The sequence below is a fragment of the Coenobita brevimanus genome, chromosome 15 (genome assembly GCF_032717465.1).
Source record: "Coenobita brevimanus isolate Jiangsu-jjx chromosome 15, ASM3271746v2, whole genome shotgun sequence".
In the NCBI taxonomy this organism is placed as follows: Eukaryota; Metazoa; Arthropoda; class Malacostraca; order Decapoda; family Coenobitidae; genus Coenobita; species Coenobita brevimanus.
Genome location: NC_136968.1, coordinates 34848079 through 34871005, shown reverse-complemented (window position 1 = coordinate 34871005; position 22927 = coordinate 34848079). Strand labels below are relative to the sequence as shown.

The following is a 22927-nucleotide window of genomic DNA, read 5'->3' as shown; positions in this document are numbered from 1 at the left end:
ACTTGAATGTAGTGCTAGTCACAAAGAAGTGCTATGGTAAGGATACAGAGCTATAGTTTTGTCCTGTCATGTCACTGAACTACAGGAAATAGGACGCAAAAGACAAAAATCTCGGCCTAGTTAAAGTGAGTGAAGTGTAGTCATTATATTGCACAAAAATTACTCATTATAGTTCCAATGCTATAGTTAAAGCTCATTTGCTAGTTTTCTCCCTAATTTTCAGGACTAATTATATGTAAAAAGTTAATTTACAGAATTAATTATTTGTAAAAAAGTTTGTGATATTAAAATTGCACAAAATATTGCTTACTGCTGTTCCATATCTAGTTATAAAGATGATTTCCCAGTTTTCCCTTAATTTATAGGACTAATGGTATTTTTAAAAAGTTTGTGATATTTTAGAATGCGTCTCTTGCCTATAACGAGGGTTGTCTTAATCCTCTCACTCCGATTGTGCACTTTTTATCTTAGGCGCGTGTTGTCGTTGGTTAGGGAGGCCCCCAGCACCTCTTCCTTACCCATTTTTGTCATTTTGCGGTACATTAATATATTCTTGCACTGGGCATGCTATATACTGTACAGGGTTGTTTGTAAATAGCACTTCACTATCATATGGCGGTGTTCTGTGTGTTGTGGGGATGGTTCAGGAGGCTAGTGTGGATGTCAGTGTGGCAATGGGAGTAGGAAATGGATAAATGATGCAGGGCAGATACTGATAACACTGACTAAGCTGTCCCCACAAGACATGAGAAATCACCCGATGGAGAGGAAATGGAGTGTTATATATGAGCCACCCTTGTGTAATTTATGCTGACATTGGTGGTAGTAGCAACCCCAGGCTTAATGCGAACCAAGTGGACTGCAGGCTGAAGTTGCCCTCTTCCTGCATTCCACCATCCTTCTTTTGGGGGGACAGGGAGAGACATGGGGGATGTTTGCATAACCAGGTAGCTGCACCACCCAGTCATATCAGTGCCACCACATGAAGGCATCCCTCTCCAGCACCATCAACATAATAGATACAAATTGTGTCAAGATAAAAATGATGTTAATTAATGGGTTGCTATTAGAAAGATATAAATTGATCTGTGTCAGCATGAAAAAGATAAAAATTAAACAGTGTCAGCATAAAAAGGATAAAACCTAATCTTTGTCAGCACAAAAAAGATGAAAACTAATCTCTCAGCATAAAGAAAGATAAAAATTAATCTGTGTCAGCATAAAAAGATATAAGTTTATCTGTGTCAGCATTAAAAACATAAAAATTAGTCTGTGTCAGCATAAAACAGATAAAAATTAATCAGTGTCACCATTAAAAAGATATAAGTTAATGTATGTCAGCATAAAAAAGACATAAATTAATCTGTGTTGACATAAGGAAGGTATAAATTCATCTTTGCCAACATAAACCACTTTTAAATAATGTACAATCAAATACTGAAGTTCATCTGCCTCTCCTGCCACAAGTTCATGGCTGGATTTATAGATGTTTGAATGTAAGGTAGTGGAGTGAGGTGTATACAGTATTACCATCCATACATGGGTGATAATACACACCTTTGGCCTCTGTGTCTCATTTAAGCATCTATGAATTCAGCAGTAAGGATGAGACAGGAGAGGCAAATAGATTTTTGTGTCTGACTGTATGAAAACAATAAAAAATAATTTGCAAAATAAATCATAATAAACAAGAGACTGATGAGGTGTAATACAGAAAATAAATCATAATTTAAAGGAGAATGATATGGTGTAATCTGCAAAGTAAATCCTAACATACGAGAGAATGGTAAGGGATAATGCGAAAAATAAATTGTACCTTACAAGATTATGGTAAGGTGTAGGATGCAAAATAAATCAACAAGAATTACTGTAATATGCGTAATAAACCATCAAGCAGTAATACGCAATACAAATCGTAACAGTCACGAGAATAATAAACAAATATATCACTAAGGAAGAGGTGCTACAAAGGTCCCTAGACTAACGAGGATATGACACTTATTCTTGCTACCTCCAGACGATTTTTATTCAGGTTGGGAAAGGTGTATTAACTGATTGAATTTGGGCGAAGTCCTATCTATACTCATTTTACTTTAAGCTGGCCTAAAATTAACATCTCTCCATCTTGAATACTGAGTTATAGTGAAAGATTAACACTAGAATAGGATGCTGGTCGTAAGAAGTGCTCTGAAGAGGATGTAGAGCTGTAACTTTTTTCCTTTTTATTTTTTAATGCCACAAAGCTACTTGAAATAAACTGCAAAATGATGAAAACCTAGGCCAAGTTAACGTGAAAAGAGCTTAGTTTATTCTTGCTGGGATATCAGTCAACTTAGGTAAGGTCTTTAAAACTGAAGGGGTGCATTAAGACTTCATGTAACCCCTCCATTTAGTCAGTCTGAAGTTGAAGCAGAAAGTCAGTAAATGGCAAGAATAAATATAAATAGATATAACCAGGCACAGTGGGTCAGTGAAGGCCTGATCTGAATCCTCCAATTCATAAAGTCTCTCCAAAATTAAGTAAAGATCTCAAATTGCTGGATTAAAATGACAGCTGTAGTTAATCTCATCAGTCTGAAGTCTTCCCCGAGTAAAGGAAAGATTGTCTGAACTGTTGGGTTTAATGATGGCTGTAGCTAATGTCTCCAGTGTGAGTTGTCTCTGAATCATCTCTCCTTAGCTGAATAAAGAGAGATTTTTTTGTGCAGTTGGGATTAGTGAAGGCAATACTTAGATCTCTCCAGTTCAGAAAGTCTCTCCCAGGTTAAGTAAAGATCGTTTACATGTTAGGGGTTGAGGAAAGATGCAGATCATCTCTCCATTTCAAAAGATCTCTCCAAGTATGAATAAGGAGGGATATTTTACGTTAGTGGGGTTACTGACGACTATCTCTCTCTCTCAAGTTGGAAATCTCTCTCCAAAGCCAAATAAAATCGTCTGGTGGCAGCAAAAATAAAATAAAAGAGTGCACTATGGGAATGAAAGGATTATCGGATTTTTTTTTTTAATTCTTGCGGTCGTGAGTGGCCGATTTAGGATTTTTCCAAACCAAAGTGCCCCCCATCCCCCCCATTCTAATTCCAACAGTTTTTCTTCCCTTCCTTGAATCAGGTAATGTATTTTTTTCCTTTAATTCATGCTAACTCCACGTTATATTTTTCAGCTTTTGGTAAGAGGGTACTGAGGGAGTTAGGGGTGGATGGTATCACTCCCCCCTCTCCATTCCAAAAATCTGTCCTGAGTAGAAGGAAACTGTTGGTTGGCAGTGGGAATAAACAGCAAAAAGGACATCACCAAACAGAGGGGAATTAAACCTTTCTGAATACAGTATGGTGATGTTTTCTGTGTGTATTCCCTCTCCTGCCATGCCGTTTTTTTCAACTAATGGTAGGTCTTGACTAATGAAGGGGTTAATGAAGGCTGTATACATGAATAACAAAATGAATAAAATGGTTGAAAGGTAGCAAAAATAAAGCACAAAATGCATGACTGGATTGGAAAGGTGAATACTTTGAATCAAATTATGTGCTGTGGTTTATTCCTGTTACCTCTAGATCATTTTATTTACCTTTAGTAGTGAGAGGGTCAGAGGTGAATCTAACACCTTAGTGGGAAAAGTCTCTCCTACACTTTGTAATATTTTCTGACCATAGCAAGAATAAACTGAAAAATACAGTACTTCATTGGATTGAAGAATTAAGCCACTTCACTTCAATGACATTTTTTTTTAAATTCTATTGTTACCTCCAGATTATTTTTACTCCGCTTTGAAGAGACTTTGAACTGGAGGGGTAACATACAGCCTTCAATAACTCCCTCTGTGGTCAGTTTGTTTTCATCTGATGGAACTGAGCTACTCCCAGGAAATACCGTGTCTTGGTAGCATGAAATTCAATAAGCCATAGATGTGAGGCAGGAATGAGTCTCCTTGGTTACTAGTTACATGTATCACCCGCCTGGATTACACCTGGCCACCATTTAAGCTGAAAGGAGTTATGGATCTTTATCAGATGAAAACCAACCAACTACAGCAGGTCTAAAGCTGAATCCTATTGTCTGGTGGAAGTAAGAATTAAAGAAAAAAAATCATTACCACATTCAAGAGTCAAGCCTCCTTCAACTGTGAAAGCGTGGAAACCTTTGCTTTGAAATCCGCTACCACTGAAAATCAACTAACCTTTTTGAAACAAGGGAAATTTCAGCCCATCCCATCCCCACACAATGACTGGTATTCTTTAAGGCTTAGAAGGCTCCCTGGCACTTCTTCTTTACTAACATTAACCCCTTCAGCCTGATAAAGATGATGGTATGAGAGTTTGCAATATTGTAGTAGTTACAGTTGAAGCCCTAGGTCCATCTGAATATTTGTGGACTGTAGGTGGATGTTGTCCTTCTCCAGTAGTCCACCATCTTGGAGGGACAGGGAGCAAGGGGAGGGACATGTATATAACCAGGCAGAGGAACCACCTTTTTATATCAGTACCACCACATGAAGGCATCCCTCTCCAGCACCAGAGAGAGACTTTGAAGAGGTTAGATATATTTTTCATAAACCTCAACACTACTGAGGTGTTCCCTACTGCTGAGGGGGTTAGTGCAGGCTGTACCTAACCCCTCTATACTCTGTTCACTTTAACTAGGCATAAATTTAGCATCTTTTCACCCTGAATGCTGAGTTGTAACTATAGAGTAATGCTAGACTATACTGCTAATCATGAAGAAGTTCTGTGAAAAGAATGTCATGCCATAGCATCATCTTATTCTGCCAGGACTCTGCAGGATATAAGCTGCAAAAGGACAGTTATCTCCACTTAGTTAAATGAATGAGCTGTAAATTGACAATTTTTGTCCTATGTTATGTAAATTCTCAAAAACAGCATGAATAAAAAATAATTCCTCAGGCTGAAAATAACGTGAAAGGAGCAACACAAATAGCTAAGGAAGAGTTGCGTCGAAGCCTCCTTGGCCAGCAAGAATACAAGCTTTGAGAACCTGCCCCAACCTCAGCTGTCTAGCTCTTTCCCTGAACCTTGTCCTGTTCCCAGATAATTCTCTATAGTTTTGAATCTTTTCCCCTTCACAGTTTTCAAAAAGATGACAAAACAGTTCCCTATAAAGTACTTTCAACTACTGAAATTTCAAAACTGACAACTTCCTAAAATGGACTTCTTTGTAGTAAAATATCAAACTTCAAATTCCCGCTTGCCTAAAGAGAATTCCTTAAAATGAACTTCCATTGCATTGAATCCCTCCCTGAAATTTGCACCTGCCTAAAAAAATAATTCTTAGAACATGCCGATACTTCCATCTCTAATTCCTGCTTCAAAACCTCCACATTTCTGAAAAAAGGGTTCTTTAAAAAATGCTCCATCTTTAAAAATTTTCCCCATAAAGCTTCCACTGGCCTTAAAAAAAATCCTTTAAATATTCTTCCATTTCCTAAAATTCCCCTCCCCTCCTTTTGAAATTTCCACTTGTGCTAATCCATAAAATAAACTGAAGAAAAATTCCGTCACAATTATCAAACTCGTCAGCGTAGATTTTATCCCCTCTCCCCCCAGAGTTTCCCGCTCAAGGTGGTGGCCATCTTGAATACACTTGTACTCACGCGATGTAGGGGTACGAGATTACTGTATTTCAAATTGTCGACCCCCCCATTCCCTCCCACCTCCTCCCCCTTCCCCTCCCCCAATGCAAGAGGCACTGGGTCATATTTTTTACGGCTTGGTGAGACTCCCTTATCTCTTTGACTATGGTGGATTATCTATGAGGTGATTTGCTTTTTGTAGATCTGAATAAGACTGTCCATTTTAGACTGGAATAAAATACTGTATGAAGTTTGTTATTCCTGACCAAAATCTTAATTATGATAGTTTTTTTTATACTGTGTTTCTCTGGAGCAAGATTTCATGGCTAATATGTTAATTGTAATAGTTTTAACACTGATGGTTCCTTTTGTTTCTCTGCCACATGGTGTTCCTTGTGAAAATGTTAATAATTAAGGTTATTATTATTTTTCTTTATGCCCCATGCTTTTCCACAGCTTAAAACTGTCTCATGTTAGTGGAAATAAAATGCAAAATAGGTAATTTGCATCCAGGGAGTTAAAAGCTCTTTCTTATCAGTTTGTTTCTGCATATGGTGTGTTGATATTCTCTTGTACAGGCAGTTCTCATGTGCTTTGTTACTAAATTACTGATAAATTAGTCCTTACCTACAGTTATTTCATAGAAGTTGTGTTTTACTTTTAATTTTCTTTTATTCTGGCAGTGCTCATTAACATCTTCACTTAAAACTATTTAATTCTGAGGCTGATGATGAATTAACACCTTTTTTCATTTAATTTTTCATGATTTATTACTGATTTGTTTGTTTACTTTTTGACACACACACACACACAAAAATTAGGTGTGGTTTATAATTTTAACCAGTCATCTATGGATCAAATGTATGTGCCATTTATAACTGTTTCACTTAAAGCAGCATTTTGCCTTTGTACATCTCAAGACTTGATCCCCCCTTCAATCTGGTGATGTACTGTATTTTCCATTTTATTTTTGCTGTCTCCATGTGATTTTATTTTAAGAAGGATGCATGGTATTGAAGGGGTTAATAAATTCTACATCTCACCCCTCAACTTTCAAAATAATCTGCTAAGGTAAATAAAAGACCCTGAAAGTATAGAGAATCAAATAAGTACATCATCTGGGAAAAATGGTGACATGAAGACTGCCTGTATGTTATCTAAGAAAACTGTCATTGTGAAGAAGAAATATGGGAGAATACTGTGGTGAAATATGCAGAATAAACCACTAAGGAAGAGGTGCTAGGGAACCTCCTAAGCCAGCTATAATATGGCCCACTGATGTGATGGAAACACTGGACATGTTAGCCATTTTGGTGCATCACAGACTACAGAAATTTAAAAATGTTTGTACCACTACGCTTTTATTATATTTTATGCTGTATTAAACTGTTTGGCTGTTACAAGAGAGGCATTATTTTACTGACAGGCATTACAGGTATTATATTTATTTATATATTCATTTATTTTTTATTGCGGGATTAATTTACAGAAAGAGGTGGCATGTAGGATATTTCAGTGCACTGGAGAATATAGGAGTTTTAATGTGAATATATGCCTAGTCTGTTATTTTTTTATGCTGTCTAAAATTGCTTGGCCATTTAAAGAACAGAATAGAGGCATTATTTTACCAAAAGGGGTGATATTATAAAACTGATTGGCAGTGAAAAATAGCACAAAGAGGCATTGTTTTACTGAAGGCATTAATGGAGATTGTTTATAACTCACTATGAGGAGGGGGATTCCTAAACTGAATTACAGTATATAGTCTTGTGGTAGCTGAAGGGAAGATATTATGACGACACTACTATTTTACTACTCTCTCTCTCTGTACTGGCCAATGATAAGTTCAGGTGAGAGGTTACATTTTAAAATCACTCGTCATGTCTTCAATCGTCTCGCTCATCATATCGTATTATTTTAAAGGCTCCAATATGCTTATGTGCCTCATCCTAGGTCATCTAAATGCGGCTCTCCACACTGCTCAATCTCTGGCAGCCTCCCTATTCAGTCCCAACCAACATTATAATCAGATACTTATTTTATTCTTGCTGGAGTTAAGAGATTCCATTCATTGTATAGGAGATGTTTAATGGCAAATGGGTTTTATTTAGTTGTCTTTAAGTTTGAAATAGTGACTTGTTTTATTGATGATTTTCTTGTTTTATTAATGACTTGTTCTATTAATGAATTGTTTTACTGATGACTTTCTTGTTTTATTAATGACTTACTTGTTTTATTAATGACATACTTGTTTTATTAAAGACTTTCTTGTTTTATTAAAGACTTTCTTGTTTTATTAATGACATACTTGTTTTATTAATGACATACTTGTTTTATTAATGACAAAATTGTTTTATTAATGACTTACTTGTCTTATTAATCTATCTATCTATATATTGCCAGACACCATAATCCCGTTTATAAATGATTTGTTTTATGAATGACTTACTTGTTTTATTAACGACTTAGTTCTTTTATTCTTGCCACTGCCATACAACTACACTCAGCTTGGTGGAAAACTCTGCTAAGTGACAGAAAGAGTAATTTTTTTCCCCCTCAGTTTATGAAAGTCCTTCCTAATGTATAAAATAAAACAGGGCGACATACGGTAGAGGCAATTTGTTTGTGTCCACCCCGTATGAGATTAAGGCGTCTGGCAATAGACAGATAGATAGAAAACAGTCTCGTAACAGCAAGAAAAGGTAGGGAAAAAAAGACACTGTAGAGAAAGGGTCAAGCAAGACAGGGAGACAGAACCCGAAGAATTGCACAAATTACGTAAACGTCATAGCGCACAAAATTATAAATATGTAAATAAAATGTATAAAATAAAATACCGCAGTCCGGTAATAGCGAGAAGAAGGTAGGGAGAAAAGACATTGTAGTGAAAGAGCCAAGCCAGGAGGACAGAATGCAAGAACTGCACAAATTTAGTAAACGTCACAGCGCACAAAATTATAAATATGTAAATAAATAAATAAATACCAGCCAATACATACAGTAGTTATAAAGGTAGATATTAAATTTATACATAGAAACAGACGAGAATGTTAAGGTGTAATGAGCTCAAATTAACCACTGGCTTCTGTACCACTAAGCTATGGCCTGTAATAATGACTGTCTGTATGGCTGGGTTTGTTCATATGTAATTATCGTGTCCGTTTACGAATATCAGCCTCTGGGGGATATTTTGAATCCAAGATGGCTGATAGTGGCTGCAAAAATACCAGTACTATAAAAAGGGTCAGGATTGAAGGGATTGATCTTTTTTTCCTTCTTTATTTTTATCCAAGGCGGATGGTGACGGCTGGGTTACAACAGAGAAAAAATGATTGAACTGAAGGCATTAATTATAAAACTTTTTGTTATTAATGATGGCTGATGGTGATAGCTCGAATAAACATAGAAAAAGGCATGAGAATGAAAAGATGAACAGCATGCTTCTTTTTGCTTCATTTATGGTATTTATTTATACTTAATCCAATATTGTCAGTGGCGATAGCAAGAAAATAGAAAAATACATCCACCTTCTCCTTTTTCATCATCATTATCATTATTATTATTATTATTATTATTATCTTTTTTTCCACAATGATCAAACATGTCCAGTCTTTCCACACACCAGGGCCTCTTGACCTCCCCATCACCCGTGTATTTTCTGTTTCCCCACCGACTGATCAGACTGCGATACAGTTTTTAAGGTTTCGTTGACTTGTATGAAATTAAACTTTACAAACTTAGCCTCAGGTTTTCATTTACCCTTGTCTGAAAATAGTTAGCATGGTTATAAGTGTTGTGAGTTATGAGACAGACAGACAAATGGAGAAATGGTGGAGCATTGTGGTGTTGATGTGGATGTGTGAGAGAGAGAGAGAGAGAGAGAGAGAGAGAGAGAGAGAGAGAGGAGAGAAACGCTAGAACTACCATGGGATGTTTTGGCCATCCTGAGAGCATGGAGAGATATAGGCTATACTCTTGTCACTCTAACTTGGCCTAAACTTACTCTCTCCATCTTAGCCACTGCGCTGTAACACGAGATTATCACAAACACACAGCACCAGTCACAAAGAAGTGGTGGGGAAAGTGTAAAGCAACACCATTATCTTTATCGGTCACTGAGCATCATGAAACAAGCTGCAAGATGAAAATATGAACCAAGTTTGGGAGAAAAAATGATGATAATGATAAATAATAAAAAATGATGATCTTGGTAAGTATAAAAAAAAGATGATAACGTTAAATATAAAAAAATGATAATGGTAAATATAAAAAAATGATGATAATGGTAAATATAAAAAAAATGATAATGGTAAGTATAAAAAAAGATGATAATGTCAAATATACAAAAATGATGATAATGGTAAATATAAAAAAACGAAGATAATGTTAAATATACAAAAATGGTGATAATGGTAAATATAAAAAAAAAAATGATAATAGTATTAAAAAATTATAATGGTTAATATAAAAAAATGATCATGGATAATGGTAAATATAAAAAAAAATGATGATAATGGTAAATATAAATAAATGATAATGGTAAGTATAAATAAATGACAATGGTAAATATAAATGATGATAGTAGTAAAAATAAAAATGATGCTAATGGTAAATATAATGAAATGGAATACATGGCACAGATCCACACCAAGTGCTTGTGGGTTTGGGTGGGAGTTTTACAATAATAAAACCCATACCAGCAGCTCCAGTGGTCAGGGGTGTGGGTGGGAATGTCTATGAGTTACACTGAGGCAGACCTACCCCGCCACACCAGCATGTATTTGGTGTGGATGTGGCCTTAGAAAGCTCAAGAAAATACACAAAGTAATTATGATCCTTACTGTTCTATGGTAAATAAATACTGTTCCATATTATTATTTTTATTATTATTATTCATTCATTCACTCATCATCCAATCCTACATTGCCCCATGTGAAGCGTAGGAGCCTGGGGCTAGGCAAGTTGGTCCTGACATGTAAGATGAGAGTGACCAGCCTCACTCATCCCTGAGCAGCTTTACGTGAGCAATAAACCCCAACCACCCTGTGGATATAAACTTTCACAGGCTCAGTCCAATTGGAGCGCTGTAATTACCCACTAAACCACCAGGTGCCTAAATATTACTATCATTACTGTATTGTCTTGCCTGCTAGTCTTCAGCGGAATACTTGTGTGTGGTAAATAATGTGATGTTATGGTCTGGCTGTGTGAAGAGAATGTAGTGAGACTATGAGTGTATGTGGGTGAGATGGAGGGGGATGGAAGACAGGATGAGGTGGTGGGAGAAGGGGGAGGGTGAGACTGAGGATGAGGTGGTGGGAGAAAGCGGAGGGTGAGACTGAGGATGAGGTGGAGAGAGCAAGGAGATGAGACTGAAGATGAGGTGAAAGGATGGGGTGGAGAGGTACACGAGAGAGGGTGGTGTGAGTCGGTCAGAGGGGAGCCTGACGGTAGAAGATAGAGTACCATGGTGATTTGTTTGTGGCCACGCCTTCCAGGACTAACACATCTGGCTATAGATATAAGGCATCTGGCTATAAAAATAAGGCACTGGCTATAAAAATAAGGCATCTGGCTATAAAAATAAGGCATCTGGCTATAAAAATAAGGCATCTGGGTATAAATATAAGGCATCTGGCTATAGATAAACAGATAGAAAGACAGAGAGACGGACAAAATAATAGATTCATTCACTCATCTACTAATGTTGGGAGATAGACAGAATGACAGACAGATGTTTTTGCTTAACTATTAGTGTTGGGAGATAAATAGACAGATGGACAGATAGAGATTTAGATAGACAGACATATGTTCACTCACCTATTAGCATCGTAAGCAGCTGTTCCCTGGTAAATACTGTACTGTGGTGTTAGGTTCAGTGGAGGCTACAACTGAGGGTTTCCTATGCACTGGAAGCCTAATTCTTTCAGTCTCCTGTCTCTCTCCTACGCTGTATCAAGAATATAATATAAAAGCTGTTATTGTACTGAAGGATAAGGCAAAATAGTCTGGTTGTAGCAAGAATGTTAAATAAAAAAAAATGGTAAGTGAGATATTAAACAAAATATGTACACTCTGTTTATGTGATGGAACTGTACTCTTTTTTTACTCTAACCTGGCCTAAACTGCCATCTTTCCATACTGACTGTTCAGTTGTAAAAATAGATTACCACTTGAATATGATGCTAGGCATGAAAAAGTGCTATGGAAAGGATGTAGAGCCAATGCAATGTCTTTTTATCTGTCACTGTCCTATGTGAAATAAGCTGCAAAAGGATGAAACTCTGGGCCAAGTTAGAGTAAGAGCAGTATAGTCACTCCCACAGCTTGCATACTAAACTGTGACTACATGAAATTCCTAGAGCCTTAAAAAATGAGGCAGGGGTTGCTCTCCCTTGTTATTAGTCAAATCTGCCCTCCAGTCGGACTACACCAGGTTATCGGTTCAACTAAATGGGGTTGCGGATCACTGCCAGGTTACAGTACAAGCACTATAATTACTGAGCTCACCAACATACAGCTTAACAGAATCATCTTTGGCCAAGTCAACGGAAAGTGAGTTGGATATGCTTTTTACACTATTATAATACAGAATGACACACAGGTATAACAATTAAAATACTGTCTAGATAATGAAAGTATATTAGATACATCCACTAAGAGATCTCAAGCATCAGGTGAATTATAGATACAGTATATGGTTATATTTTCATACTGGTTGCAATAAAGTGGCCTGGAAGCATTTCTGTCACTACCATCCCTTGTTTACCAGTTCCCAGGAAGGACCAAGGTGCTGGAAATAATGATGATGATGATTACGATGATGATGATGATGATGATTATAAATACTGAGTGAAATACAGAGGAATAAAGTAACTACAGGATATACTGTAATCGTAACTACTGGACTACACAGCCTTACACAGCACCCTATACATTCCTGATAATGCAGGGAAATAAAAGACTGAATGATGGATGGATGGATACATGGATGGAGGGAGGATTTTCATATATAGCTAGGAAAAAATAATCCCATTTGGCCTTCAGTAACTAGTTTCATAGATGAGAACTCAACCCACACTGATATAGCATCTTTTGCTCAAAATAAACCTTAAATAACCTACAGTTTCTCAAAAAAAATCTCAAAGGACAAGATATATAAATGAAATTAAGTCACCAACTAAAGATCATACCCAGGTGACAAGGGAAGACCATCATTCAGAAGAGGGTGTGTAAACCACTGGACCTCCCTGATCATATTATCTATCTATCCATCATCTAATCCTTTTATTTACTTACTGGTATTTATTTATCCTTTATTTCTTCCCTATCAGGAGTGAAGGGGCCCAGAGCAATGGTGCTCAGTCCTGACATTTAATGTGAGGGTGACCAGTATCACTCCTTCCACAAACACTGTACAAGTACTCCTCAACCTACATAATTAACTGGTTCCTGCTGCTCTTACGTAAGTTGAATCTTTACATAAGTCATTATTTACTCTTGGAGTTGCGTAATATCTTTAATGAACACTCAATATCCACTCAGTAATCATGCTTTTGTCCAGTAAACATAAACAAACATAAACTGTAATTCATTTATGCACAAAAGTAAATAAAAATATGTATGTAGGGTGGAAGAAACTGGCAGCCAACAACTCTCACCCTGTCTGCCACCCTCACTGACATCAACGGTGTATTGGTGCGTCACCATGGTAACATGTCTCTCCCAACTCCCTTAATGATATCCACTTTCATTTCCATCGTTATATAGTATTGTCGTTTGTTTTTTGCTGCTGCTCTTACCATCAACATTACTCTTCTATTTTTGAGACATGCTGAAGGTCAAAATAATTAAAAACACAACCATGTACCTCCTGCCACAACAATAACTGCAAGTGTAGTGCAAAAACAAACTCAGCAAACTATAGTCAAACCAGAATATGATGAGCTCTGAGGTGGGGCAGGTAAGAAAAGCGCATATGCCAAACATTTAAACCGTCAACTTTACATTGTTGAATGTTAAGATATTAACAACTTTATATTAGCTTGAAATACTCCATATATAATATATTATTAAAAAAAAAAATTCATAGTAACGATTTACTTTCTTTATAAGAATATAAACAACGACTCAATACAACATGTGACAACGTTGTTTAGACCACGCTGCCACATTTCCGGTGACCCGTGTGTTTGGGTCAGTCACGGCCACTCACCTACCACCCACCATGGACTGTTTATAGCTTGTATTTTTATACTATAATAGCCGATAATAGCCTTAATGGAACCAAAAAGACTAAACGTAACAAAAGGACAGTAGCATATTTTTGGCGGAGTAATCCCATTCAAAATATTATAGAAAACGTTGGATACCAGGTGGTTTTGTTTTGGTAAGGATATGGCAGCGCTGTACTTAATTCCCCTCTCCACCCCAGAGCTCATCATATTCTGGTTTGACTGTAACAGGTGGCAAGCACACAGATGCCACCTGGTGCCTGAATAACGAAGGAGGACTTGGTGTGCAATTTAAATAGGTAGAAGAGGTATTTTCATATTTTTATCTTTGAAAGTATTTTTTACGTTTCTCGAAATTTACCCAAGTAGAGGAGTACTTGTATGTGAGTGGTAAATCCCACCCCCACCCCCCAGATGTAAACCTTTAACAGCTACATCCAGTTGGACTGCCGTAACCCATTAGACTATAAAGCACCATCTGATTATATGGATATCACTAAATATAGTAAATGGCTTCCTGGGTTACAGGACACCATTTAGTGTGTCACTCAGTGTAGCGTCACCTGAAGGTAGCACTACATCGTGTGAGTGGATGGCAGATGCCCCCACCTAGCACCACCCAGCACTTACACAGTAAATACTTAGAACTCCTCTGACAGAAAGCTAAGGCACTGGTCGAGGTGTTCATGTATCATCTTCTCCCTGACTCTCTCCATGCACGAGGGACACGTCACAAAATCAGGATCTTCAAAACCTTGGTCCTGGGAACCATGTGGATGCTTTGTGGGGGTACTCCTTGATTTGCCCTTTGAGCCACTCCCTTTGGAATACCCAGGTGACGTTTTTCGTTGATGTTTTCCACCATTAACGTCACCATCTGGGGTGTTTTCGCGGGAATTTTTGTAAAAGTCCAAATCCTCACCATCGTCATCATCATCACCTGAGTCAACACAGAACTGAAGGTGGAAGTCCCTCTCGGCAACCAGTATGTCAGACCCACAGTTGGGGCAGGCCATCGTCTCCCACTCACCCCACACACCCCCAGAACTAAATCCTCCCCTTGTAGATCCACTTCCATCCCTGCTACCTTCCACTAATCCACACATAGGTCGGCTTTGGCTTCCACTTCCTTTTGCTGATCCAAATGCTCCTCTCTTCCCAGAGTTCCTACCTCCACTTCCAGACCCTCCACCACTACGCCCAGCCCCTTGATGTCCACTTCTAACCTGCTTTCCTTCCTCTAATCCACCTTCTTCCACTAATCCCTCTTTTTTCACTCCCACAGGCTTGGTCCCACTCCCCAAATCCACCTCATCAAGGAAGTCCATGTCAAAGTCCATATCACTGCCAAAACACTCCTCTACATGCTGATCATAAGCCACCGACGCCACGGATATGCCACACACCGGGCATTTTGTACTCAGTTTACTTGGACTCAGGCAATTTGTATTCGACAGTGACTTATTTGGACTTGGACTACTGTAACTTTGATTGAGGTTCATCGTAAAGGATTGTCGTTGCCCCTGGGTGGCTCCATGAAATTCCACTGGATTTACCGTTGGCTTCCCTGTGTCATTCAGTCTTTTCATATTGTTGCCAATTTTAGATGGGGTAAATGTAAGACCACCTGCATTTTCCACTACATGAGTCTGGTTTTGATAGGAACTGTAAGCACTGTCGGATCTCTGTTTTGACTTCTCCTTCGCCTCCTGGAATCTCTTCATGTACTTATCAACTTCAGAGGAGATTATGGACGTTTGTTTCCTCTTGAATGACCCCTCGAACCCCGGCCCTGATCCCGATGTATGACCTAAACTACCTCGCTCAGATGGAGAACCTGAAAAGTCCTTGCTAGATGAGTGAGTGGAGCCATATCCTTGTCTAACTTGTGATGAATTAAAGATCTGGGATGACTGGTGACTATTTTGACTAGCATTTATAGCCTCTTTGTACCTCCTTAAATACTTGTGAATATTGAGATTTTGGAGGTTCTTTGGGACGTACGAGTAGTTAATCCTGCCGTGAACCCGAGCACACACCTCCAAAGGCACACTCTTACCTTGTCTCTGTGTACTACTGACTTCTGCTGGTTTCCTAATCTGACTGGCATTCCTAATCTGGCTGGCATTCACGGCCTCCTTGTACCTCCTTATATACTTATGGATATTAAGATTCTTCAGGTTCTTTGGGATGTACGAGTAGTTCATCCTGCCGTCAACCCGAGCATACACCTCCAAAGGCACACTCTTGCCCTGTCTTTGAGTGCTGTTGTCATATGCTTGTTTGGTCTCATTCTGGGATAGAAGTATGGACTGCTTGGTGTTGGCATACTTTGATTTTATCCTCTCAACAACGGAACTCTCGTTAAAATCAACACTACTTGTGCTGGGCTCAGATTTAATGGCAAACTGTGGCTGTACTTTACTAGGACTCTGATTGGAATTGTAATGGCTGATTCTAACTTTGCCTGGCTGATAATACTCATCACTGTATGACTGGGTTTTAGTAGGACTGGGAGAGTTAGTGGTTGATTGACTGGATGCTGAATGAACTCTTTGACCAGATGCACCCCACCTCCCATCTCCTCTCCCTCCTATCTTTGCTCCACGGTTTCCTCCACCTCTCCATGTCCCTCTGAAGTTTCCTCCACCACTCCCAGACCCCTCATTTTTCTCTCTATTGACCCCTGGCCCTGCAATCTTATGGAAGGTGCCGCCACACTCATTCAAGTGTCGCTCGTACCACCTATCCGTGGGTCCTGGTGGGTTGGAGATGGCGCGGCGCAGGATGCCATAGAAGGGGCGACGGTTGACACAGGGGCCGTCGCAGCGATACACGTGAACCCGGAACTTGTCCACCTCCTTCCGAAAGTTGTGGTAGAGCTGTGGAGAGAGAAGGATATAAAAAACAAACAGCTATGCCTCAATTTAAGCAACCTTTTTTAACTTTTTTTTTTTTTGTACAGTCTACATCAGTTCCAAAAAACTTCCCTATTCAAGCTCCACTGCCGCTTACAAGGCTAATTTATCAGCACTAAAACATGTAGAGGAGACCGGGCCTTGTTGTAGCCTGGTCGGTGGTGGTTGGCTTGTTAGGAAAGTAGTTATCTGAGAGGTGCATGAGGAGTTACATGGAGAGATATACAAATAAATCAGGAAGCGAAAGTGTGTCATGGTGCTGATGTGGTTGTGACTGAAAGCATTTTGAGAAATAATCTGAGATGGTCTGGCCATGTGGAAAGGTGGAGAATGAGAGACAGAGAGAGGTGGAGGAGGGAAGGTGAGATGGGAGGCTGAGGATGAGATGATGAGACAGGGTGGAGAGGTACTGTATATAACATGGGGGGGATGATGTGGAGGTAATTCATTTATGGCCACCTTACAGGGTTACAGTGTCTGCCAGTCGACAGACAGATCAAGAGAAGATACAAAATTGGAAAAGGAAAGCATAAAAGAACACGAATTACCAAGAATGGCCACTGAAATGCATCAAACATCCATCTATGCCTTCTAAACTCTCAGCTTCATCTTAGGTGGAAATTGTGGGTACATGTACTGCCTCTTTTTATAAACATCTGCTAATGCCAGACACTTTTATTCAACACACAGCAGGCTTTTCAAACTGGAGGACTAGATACTGTATAATATTCATCAACCCCAGTGCTAGTACAGATCCCTCCTTCTTAACCCTTTAACCGCGGGCATTGTTTTGCCCCGACTGGCCTCTCCCGCGGGGGTTTCGACCAAAATGTAAACAAACTTTAAACCTTTATAACTCTGCACAGAATAAATCTAGAGCGAAAAATAAGGTACCATTAGAAAGTACTAACCTTCGGCTTTGCAGTGATGTAGGTTTCATGATTTCCTTGACTATCACTGGATGGGCAGTGCCATTAGAAGTGAGCGATCTAAAATCACTATTTTTCGCTCACACACCATTACCTTCGCTCATACACCATTACCAAATGCCAACCTCATTCTGATAATAATACTATAAACATATATGAACACTGCACATACGATAAACACCCACTCTGTGTTCACTGAGGCAGGTAAAAGGCACTGTAATTACCCGCACTTCACTGCCACATCAGCGGTGTTGTAATCACTATTTTTCGCTCACACACCATTACCAAATGCCAACCTCATTCTGATAATAATACTATAAACATATATGAACACTGCACATACGATAAACACCCACTCTGTGTTCACTGAGGCAGGTAAAAGGCACTGTAATTGCCTGCACTTCACTTCCACATCAGCAGTGTTCTCACTCACACAGCTGGACAGATACCGATGCGTGTTTGGTCCGGGGTGGGGTGGGGGGCCCAGGGGGTGGGAGGTGGAGCCCCAGGGGGGGGGAGGGAGGTGGGGGTCAGCTGGAGTGAAAGAACTTAATAGCTACTCTCCCTTGAAACAAATGACGCACGGAAAAAATGCGGGGTATTCAAAATATTCACAAACATTCGAGAATGACACCCGCGGTTTGGTCCAGTTTTTGCAATGTCATTCTGGAATGACACCCGCGGTTAAAGGGTTAAGCTGAATGGTGTTGCAGAGGATCATTTTCTTGCGGTGGCACTGACAATTATAAATGGCTGGCTCCACTGCCTGATTCTACAAACATCCCTCAACTTCATCAATCTCCCAAAAGAAGGATGGTGGGCTGCATAAGAAGGGAAACCTCATTCTGTAGTCCACCAAGTTCACATTTCAGATGAACTTGGGGCTGCAACTACTACTACTTGAGCTGAATAAAACTGTATGCAGATAAGAATAAAATAAGAAAAGACAATACCATATGTCACTGGACTGAGAGGGCTAATCTTGGTACCTACAGATAATTATTCTCAGTTTAGGGGAGACTTCTGGTAGTGGGAAAGTTACTGACGCCTACATCTGACTCCTCCAGTTTGAAAAGTCTCCCTGAAGCTGAAAAATATTGTCTGGTGAAAGCAAGCACACAACACCTTTTCCTTCTCAGTTACTTTTGTATCCAGTAAATCATTATAGTTTTGTAAGATATCTATGTAATATATGTGGATAGGTTTGAGATATAAATAACATACGGTACAAGACAATATTAAGCTTTGGATTGCTTTCATCTGAGGGAGCCGTGTCACACTCACAATTATAATGTTTAGTCTACTGCATAACAATCATTGAGACTTAGTTATGGAGTAGGAATGTGTCTCCTTGGTTAACAGTCAAATCCAACCTCCACTCTAACTACACTTGGCTAACAACCAAACTGAAAAGTTTTATAAAAATCTGGCAGGAGTAAATGCCCTCAATGGTGCAACATATCTGCTAATGATGAAGTGCTGGAAATCTTAACATAATGAGAATATGCGGTAACACACTGACACACAGAGATATGAAGGGACACAGACAGACAGATAAATACACAGGCAGACAGATACATGCAGATAAACTAATGATAGATGACTGCCAATAAACATACACACACACACACACACACACACACACACACACACACACACACACACACACACACACACACACACACACACACACACACACACACACAAATACTAAAAACATATAGGCCCTCTAACCGTAATTTTAGAGCCCTGTGCGCTGTTTATCCTGTGCATGTGTGCACGGAACTCGGGCCCATGGCTGTCGTGGTACTTGTTGCCCTGCGTTATATGTAGGTACGCGTGTATCATCTCATGCTGTGGGAAACAACAGTGTCAGTGTTTGTAAATATGTGTAAATGCTAATGATAATATTATAAAAAGACATCACCACTACAGCACTAACAACCACTATCCTTATTCATTAAATGCTTGGGCTGTCTCATACAGGGCAGGTGTACTGGTACTGAAGTGGTGTTTTTACAACATGTTGGTGGTCTTATGGCAGATAATGAAGTCTGTTTTACTGAAATTAAAATATTTAAACTGCTCCCTATCTCAGCCTGGAATTCAAATCATGTCCATTAGGACAATAAACAGGCCACCTCCCTTCCAACTTGGTCACCAATAATGAATTAATAGTCATTCAACGACAAAAATTCTAAAGACAAACATTAGTGAATGGATATTTCTTAACTAAGCTTTATACAGAGTACTTTAATTCCTTCTTCATTGTTGGCTGAGAGAAAAAAAAAATGACCTTTACAAACAAGAGAATGTTACTGGAGAACATCTTCTAAAAACTTATCACACTATTTTAAAATGTAAAGATGGAAGACTGAAGAGATAGATTTTAACTGAGTGTACCTGCCTACCAGTACCAAGTGATCAACAGTGAACCATTGACTCAAGGCCATCTACTCTGTTACAGTCATGGTGGGGTGCTCATCACATCTGGCAACAGGAAGTGCTGCTGAGGCTGGTTAATTCTCCTCTCAGTTCAAAGCATACATCTCTTACATGTGTAACTTGGCTTTGTGTTCCTTAGTAGTAGTAGTAGCAGTAGTAGTAGTAAATGCAGCAGTAGCAGTAGTAGTAACAGTAGTAGCAGAGTGATTCTGGTCTGTCTCAATGAGCAGATCCATCAACCACAGGCAAGTAATCACCCCCGATGGACTGTCCCGTGTGGTGAACCAATATTCTTTAAAGCAGACGACATCTTGCCACAACCAGGCATGGGGAAGAGTGTGGAGGTTCCTGGATGGATGCTGCAATTGCATCTCTCAACCCACTTAACATGGGTACCGTAAGCGCCACATCAGCCAGTTATTTGGTTATATGTTTTCTACCAAGCAATGGGAATGGTTTCCTGGGTGGGTTAAAGGAAATCAATAGGCTTGCCACTCAAATTAGAGTCACCTTACGAAGTAGGCAGCACTACATCAAGTGAAAGGATGATGGTGACCACCACCTACCACCCTAGGTTACAGTAATGTAACAGGTATGATGTGCACCCCATGGCTATATTACAGAGAATGGCCTGAAGCAAATGGTGCTCAAATTTACATATCCACAATACTGGACAGGGATGCCTCATGTGGTGGTAATGATATACCCAAGCTGCTCCAATGCCTGGCTACACAAACACCCCTCCTTAACCCCCCTAAAGAAGGATGGTTCACTGCCAGAGATGGCAAAATTAACCTCCAGTGCATCAGGATCACATTTCAGATGAACCTGGGGTAACAACAATCATACTTACTACCATACAATAACTACAGCATCAGTACATCATCAAAAAACAAGGTGACATGGGACTTGATGCACTAACTTCAGAAGGTGATTCAATGGCTGATTTTAAGTAAAGAATACTAAACTAACAAGCATTCAATTTTCAGCCATTACAGACCTACAATTACTATGAACTTAAGGGTTAATTATGAGGGAGACCATTTTTGCCCACCAAGTCATCAGACACTCCTGAATTAAGCATATCAAGTCTCAGAACACCCTGTATATTCCTACCTACTTACCTACCTACCTACCTATCTGCCTGCCTACTTATCTACCTATCTACCTACCTACCTATGCACCTACTGACCAGCAAAGTGTTGATGGTATCTGAATGTGGTCTCTGTGAGAGAAGTGGCTGACTAAGTCGAATGGAACACCAGGATTTTCGGCCGCGACTCCGGTACACTGTCTTGCCAGCAAGCCTGTGGAAGGATCATCGGGTATGGTAAGTAGCAAGTTGGCTGAATAGTTGATGCAGTAGCTTTCACAGCACCTTTCACAGTTACATCACTTTACCTCTTGTGATGGTATATGCAAACATGGAAGGTTTAAGTGGCTTGCAAGGTTAGGTTCATTGGCAGGGTGGATGGCTAATGTCAAGGGAGGCCTGAGGGGGGGGAACTTAAGTACCCATTTTTTTTCGATGCTATTATATATATTTTGACAGACTTTTGAGGGTCACTTCTGTTGGAAAAGCATTATTTCGTCATAGTGGCAATGGGGAAGGGATGGTAAAACTGCAAAATGGGCCACTTCTGATAAATGAGCATTAATAACATTTGAAACACATGAAAATCCATTAAAAACACTGGAAATGGATATGAAAACAAAGACATGTGTTAAACAATTATACCGTAATACTACAACTACTACTACTACAAAAACTGTCACTTCAGAATGACAGTCGAACAGAGTGTTTCTCAATCCCTGTCGTGTCTAATACAATATCTTAAGCTTGTGGTATCAACAATATACTATGTTGGGCATGACATACTGTGCTGCAATGGTTGATCTTCGAAGCTAATGACAGATTTGATTCAGAACAGAAAATAAACAAAATTCACACAGAATCGCCTCTAAACTCACAGGGTCATACGGGGGCTCCATGTGACTCTCACTGAGTTCAGCTTCTCCTCAAAATATTTTTTGTTAAACTCCTCGAACATTTTCCATACATCCATCTTGCTACGAAGACGATAACCCCTCAGATGTCAGAATATTTGGAGGCTGTTATTTAGACTCTGGCTTTTAAATACTTCAGCAGGGGAAATGGCATGTATTCTGTGACCCTGGCTGTCAGAAGGCTGGTGTTTGGTGTAGTACTAAGTAAAGTTTAAGGAAAATCTGGAGACCTGTCACTCAAACAAAACAAAACAAAAATATTATTATCTAGGCCAACTGATTATTTCATTTATAACATTATTATGACACAAAGAGCAGAAAGTACTCCATTCTTTATTCCTAATTTTCTTATAAAAACTACATGAAAACAATAATACCCAATTTGCTAGTTAATAGTTACAAAACGGAACAAACGTAAGACAAGATTGGCTAATGCTAAACGTCATGCACAACTTATCAGCATGAAGTTTGTAAATGTCTGCATATGGTGAGTAGCATATAAAATGCAAGCAAATGTGTAATATATATAAAAATGAGGTATCCATTATGAAAATGTATCCCAAACGTTTAAGGAAGTAAATAAACAATCGATGAAACAAATGCTATAATGCGAGTTGTAGAAACCATATAACGTTTCTTCTTATTCCAGGTCATTTTAGCCAAGGTCTAATAATAAAACTGCCAGCTCTATGCTCGTGAAGTGCGAGCGCTACCACTGGTCCCAGCCATGATTGGGGCTCTGTGATTTCGGCTCAATGGGAGAATGATCTAAGTCCGCCATTCAGTCAGCCTAAAAAAAAAATTATT

At 39.1% G+C, this 22927-nt stretch overlaps 1 protein-coding gene across 1 annotated transcript; it reads right to left on the bottom strand.

Moving 5' to 3' along the window:
* Nucleotides 1-14424: 14424 nt before the first annotated feature.
* Nucleotides 14425-22220, bottom strand: LOC145390748 (uncharacterized). Its single transcript, XM_080265544.1, has 5 exons — nucleotides 22085-22220; nucleotides 21306-21420; nucleotides 19403-19522; nucleotides 14691-16703; nucleotides 14425-14600 (listed from the first exon to the last, which is right to left on the bottom strand). Exons 1-5 carry the CDS (start codon nucleotides 22177-22179, stop codon nucleotides 14463-14465), a joined length of 2481 nt encoding a protein of 826 aa, XP_080121670.1. The 5' UTR covers nucleotides 22180-22220; the 3' UTR covers nucleotides 14425-14462.
* Nucleotides 22221-22927: the final 707 nt, after the last annotated feature.

What these genes read in the sequence shown, in the direction of transcription:
- LOC145390748 (XM_080265544.1), bottom strand. Translation starts at nt 22,179, where the DNA reads ATGGATGTATGGAAAATGTTCGAGGAGTTTAACAAAAAATATTTTGAG. An exon ending in TGGAGCCCCCGTATGACCCT is followed by an intron (nt 21,421 to 22,084) that starts GTGAGTTTAGAG and finishes ATCCTTCCACAG; the next exon opens with GCTTGCTGGCAAGACAGTGT. An exon ending in ATACCATCAACACTTTGCTG is followed by an intron (nt 19,523 to 21,305) that starts GTCAGTAGGTGC and finishes TGTTTCCCACAG; the next exon opens with CATGAGATGATACACGCGTA.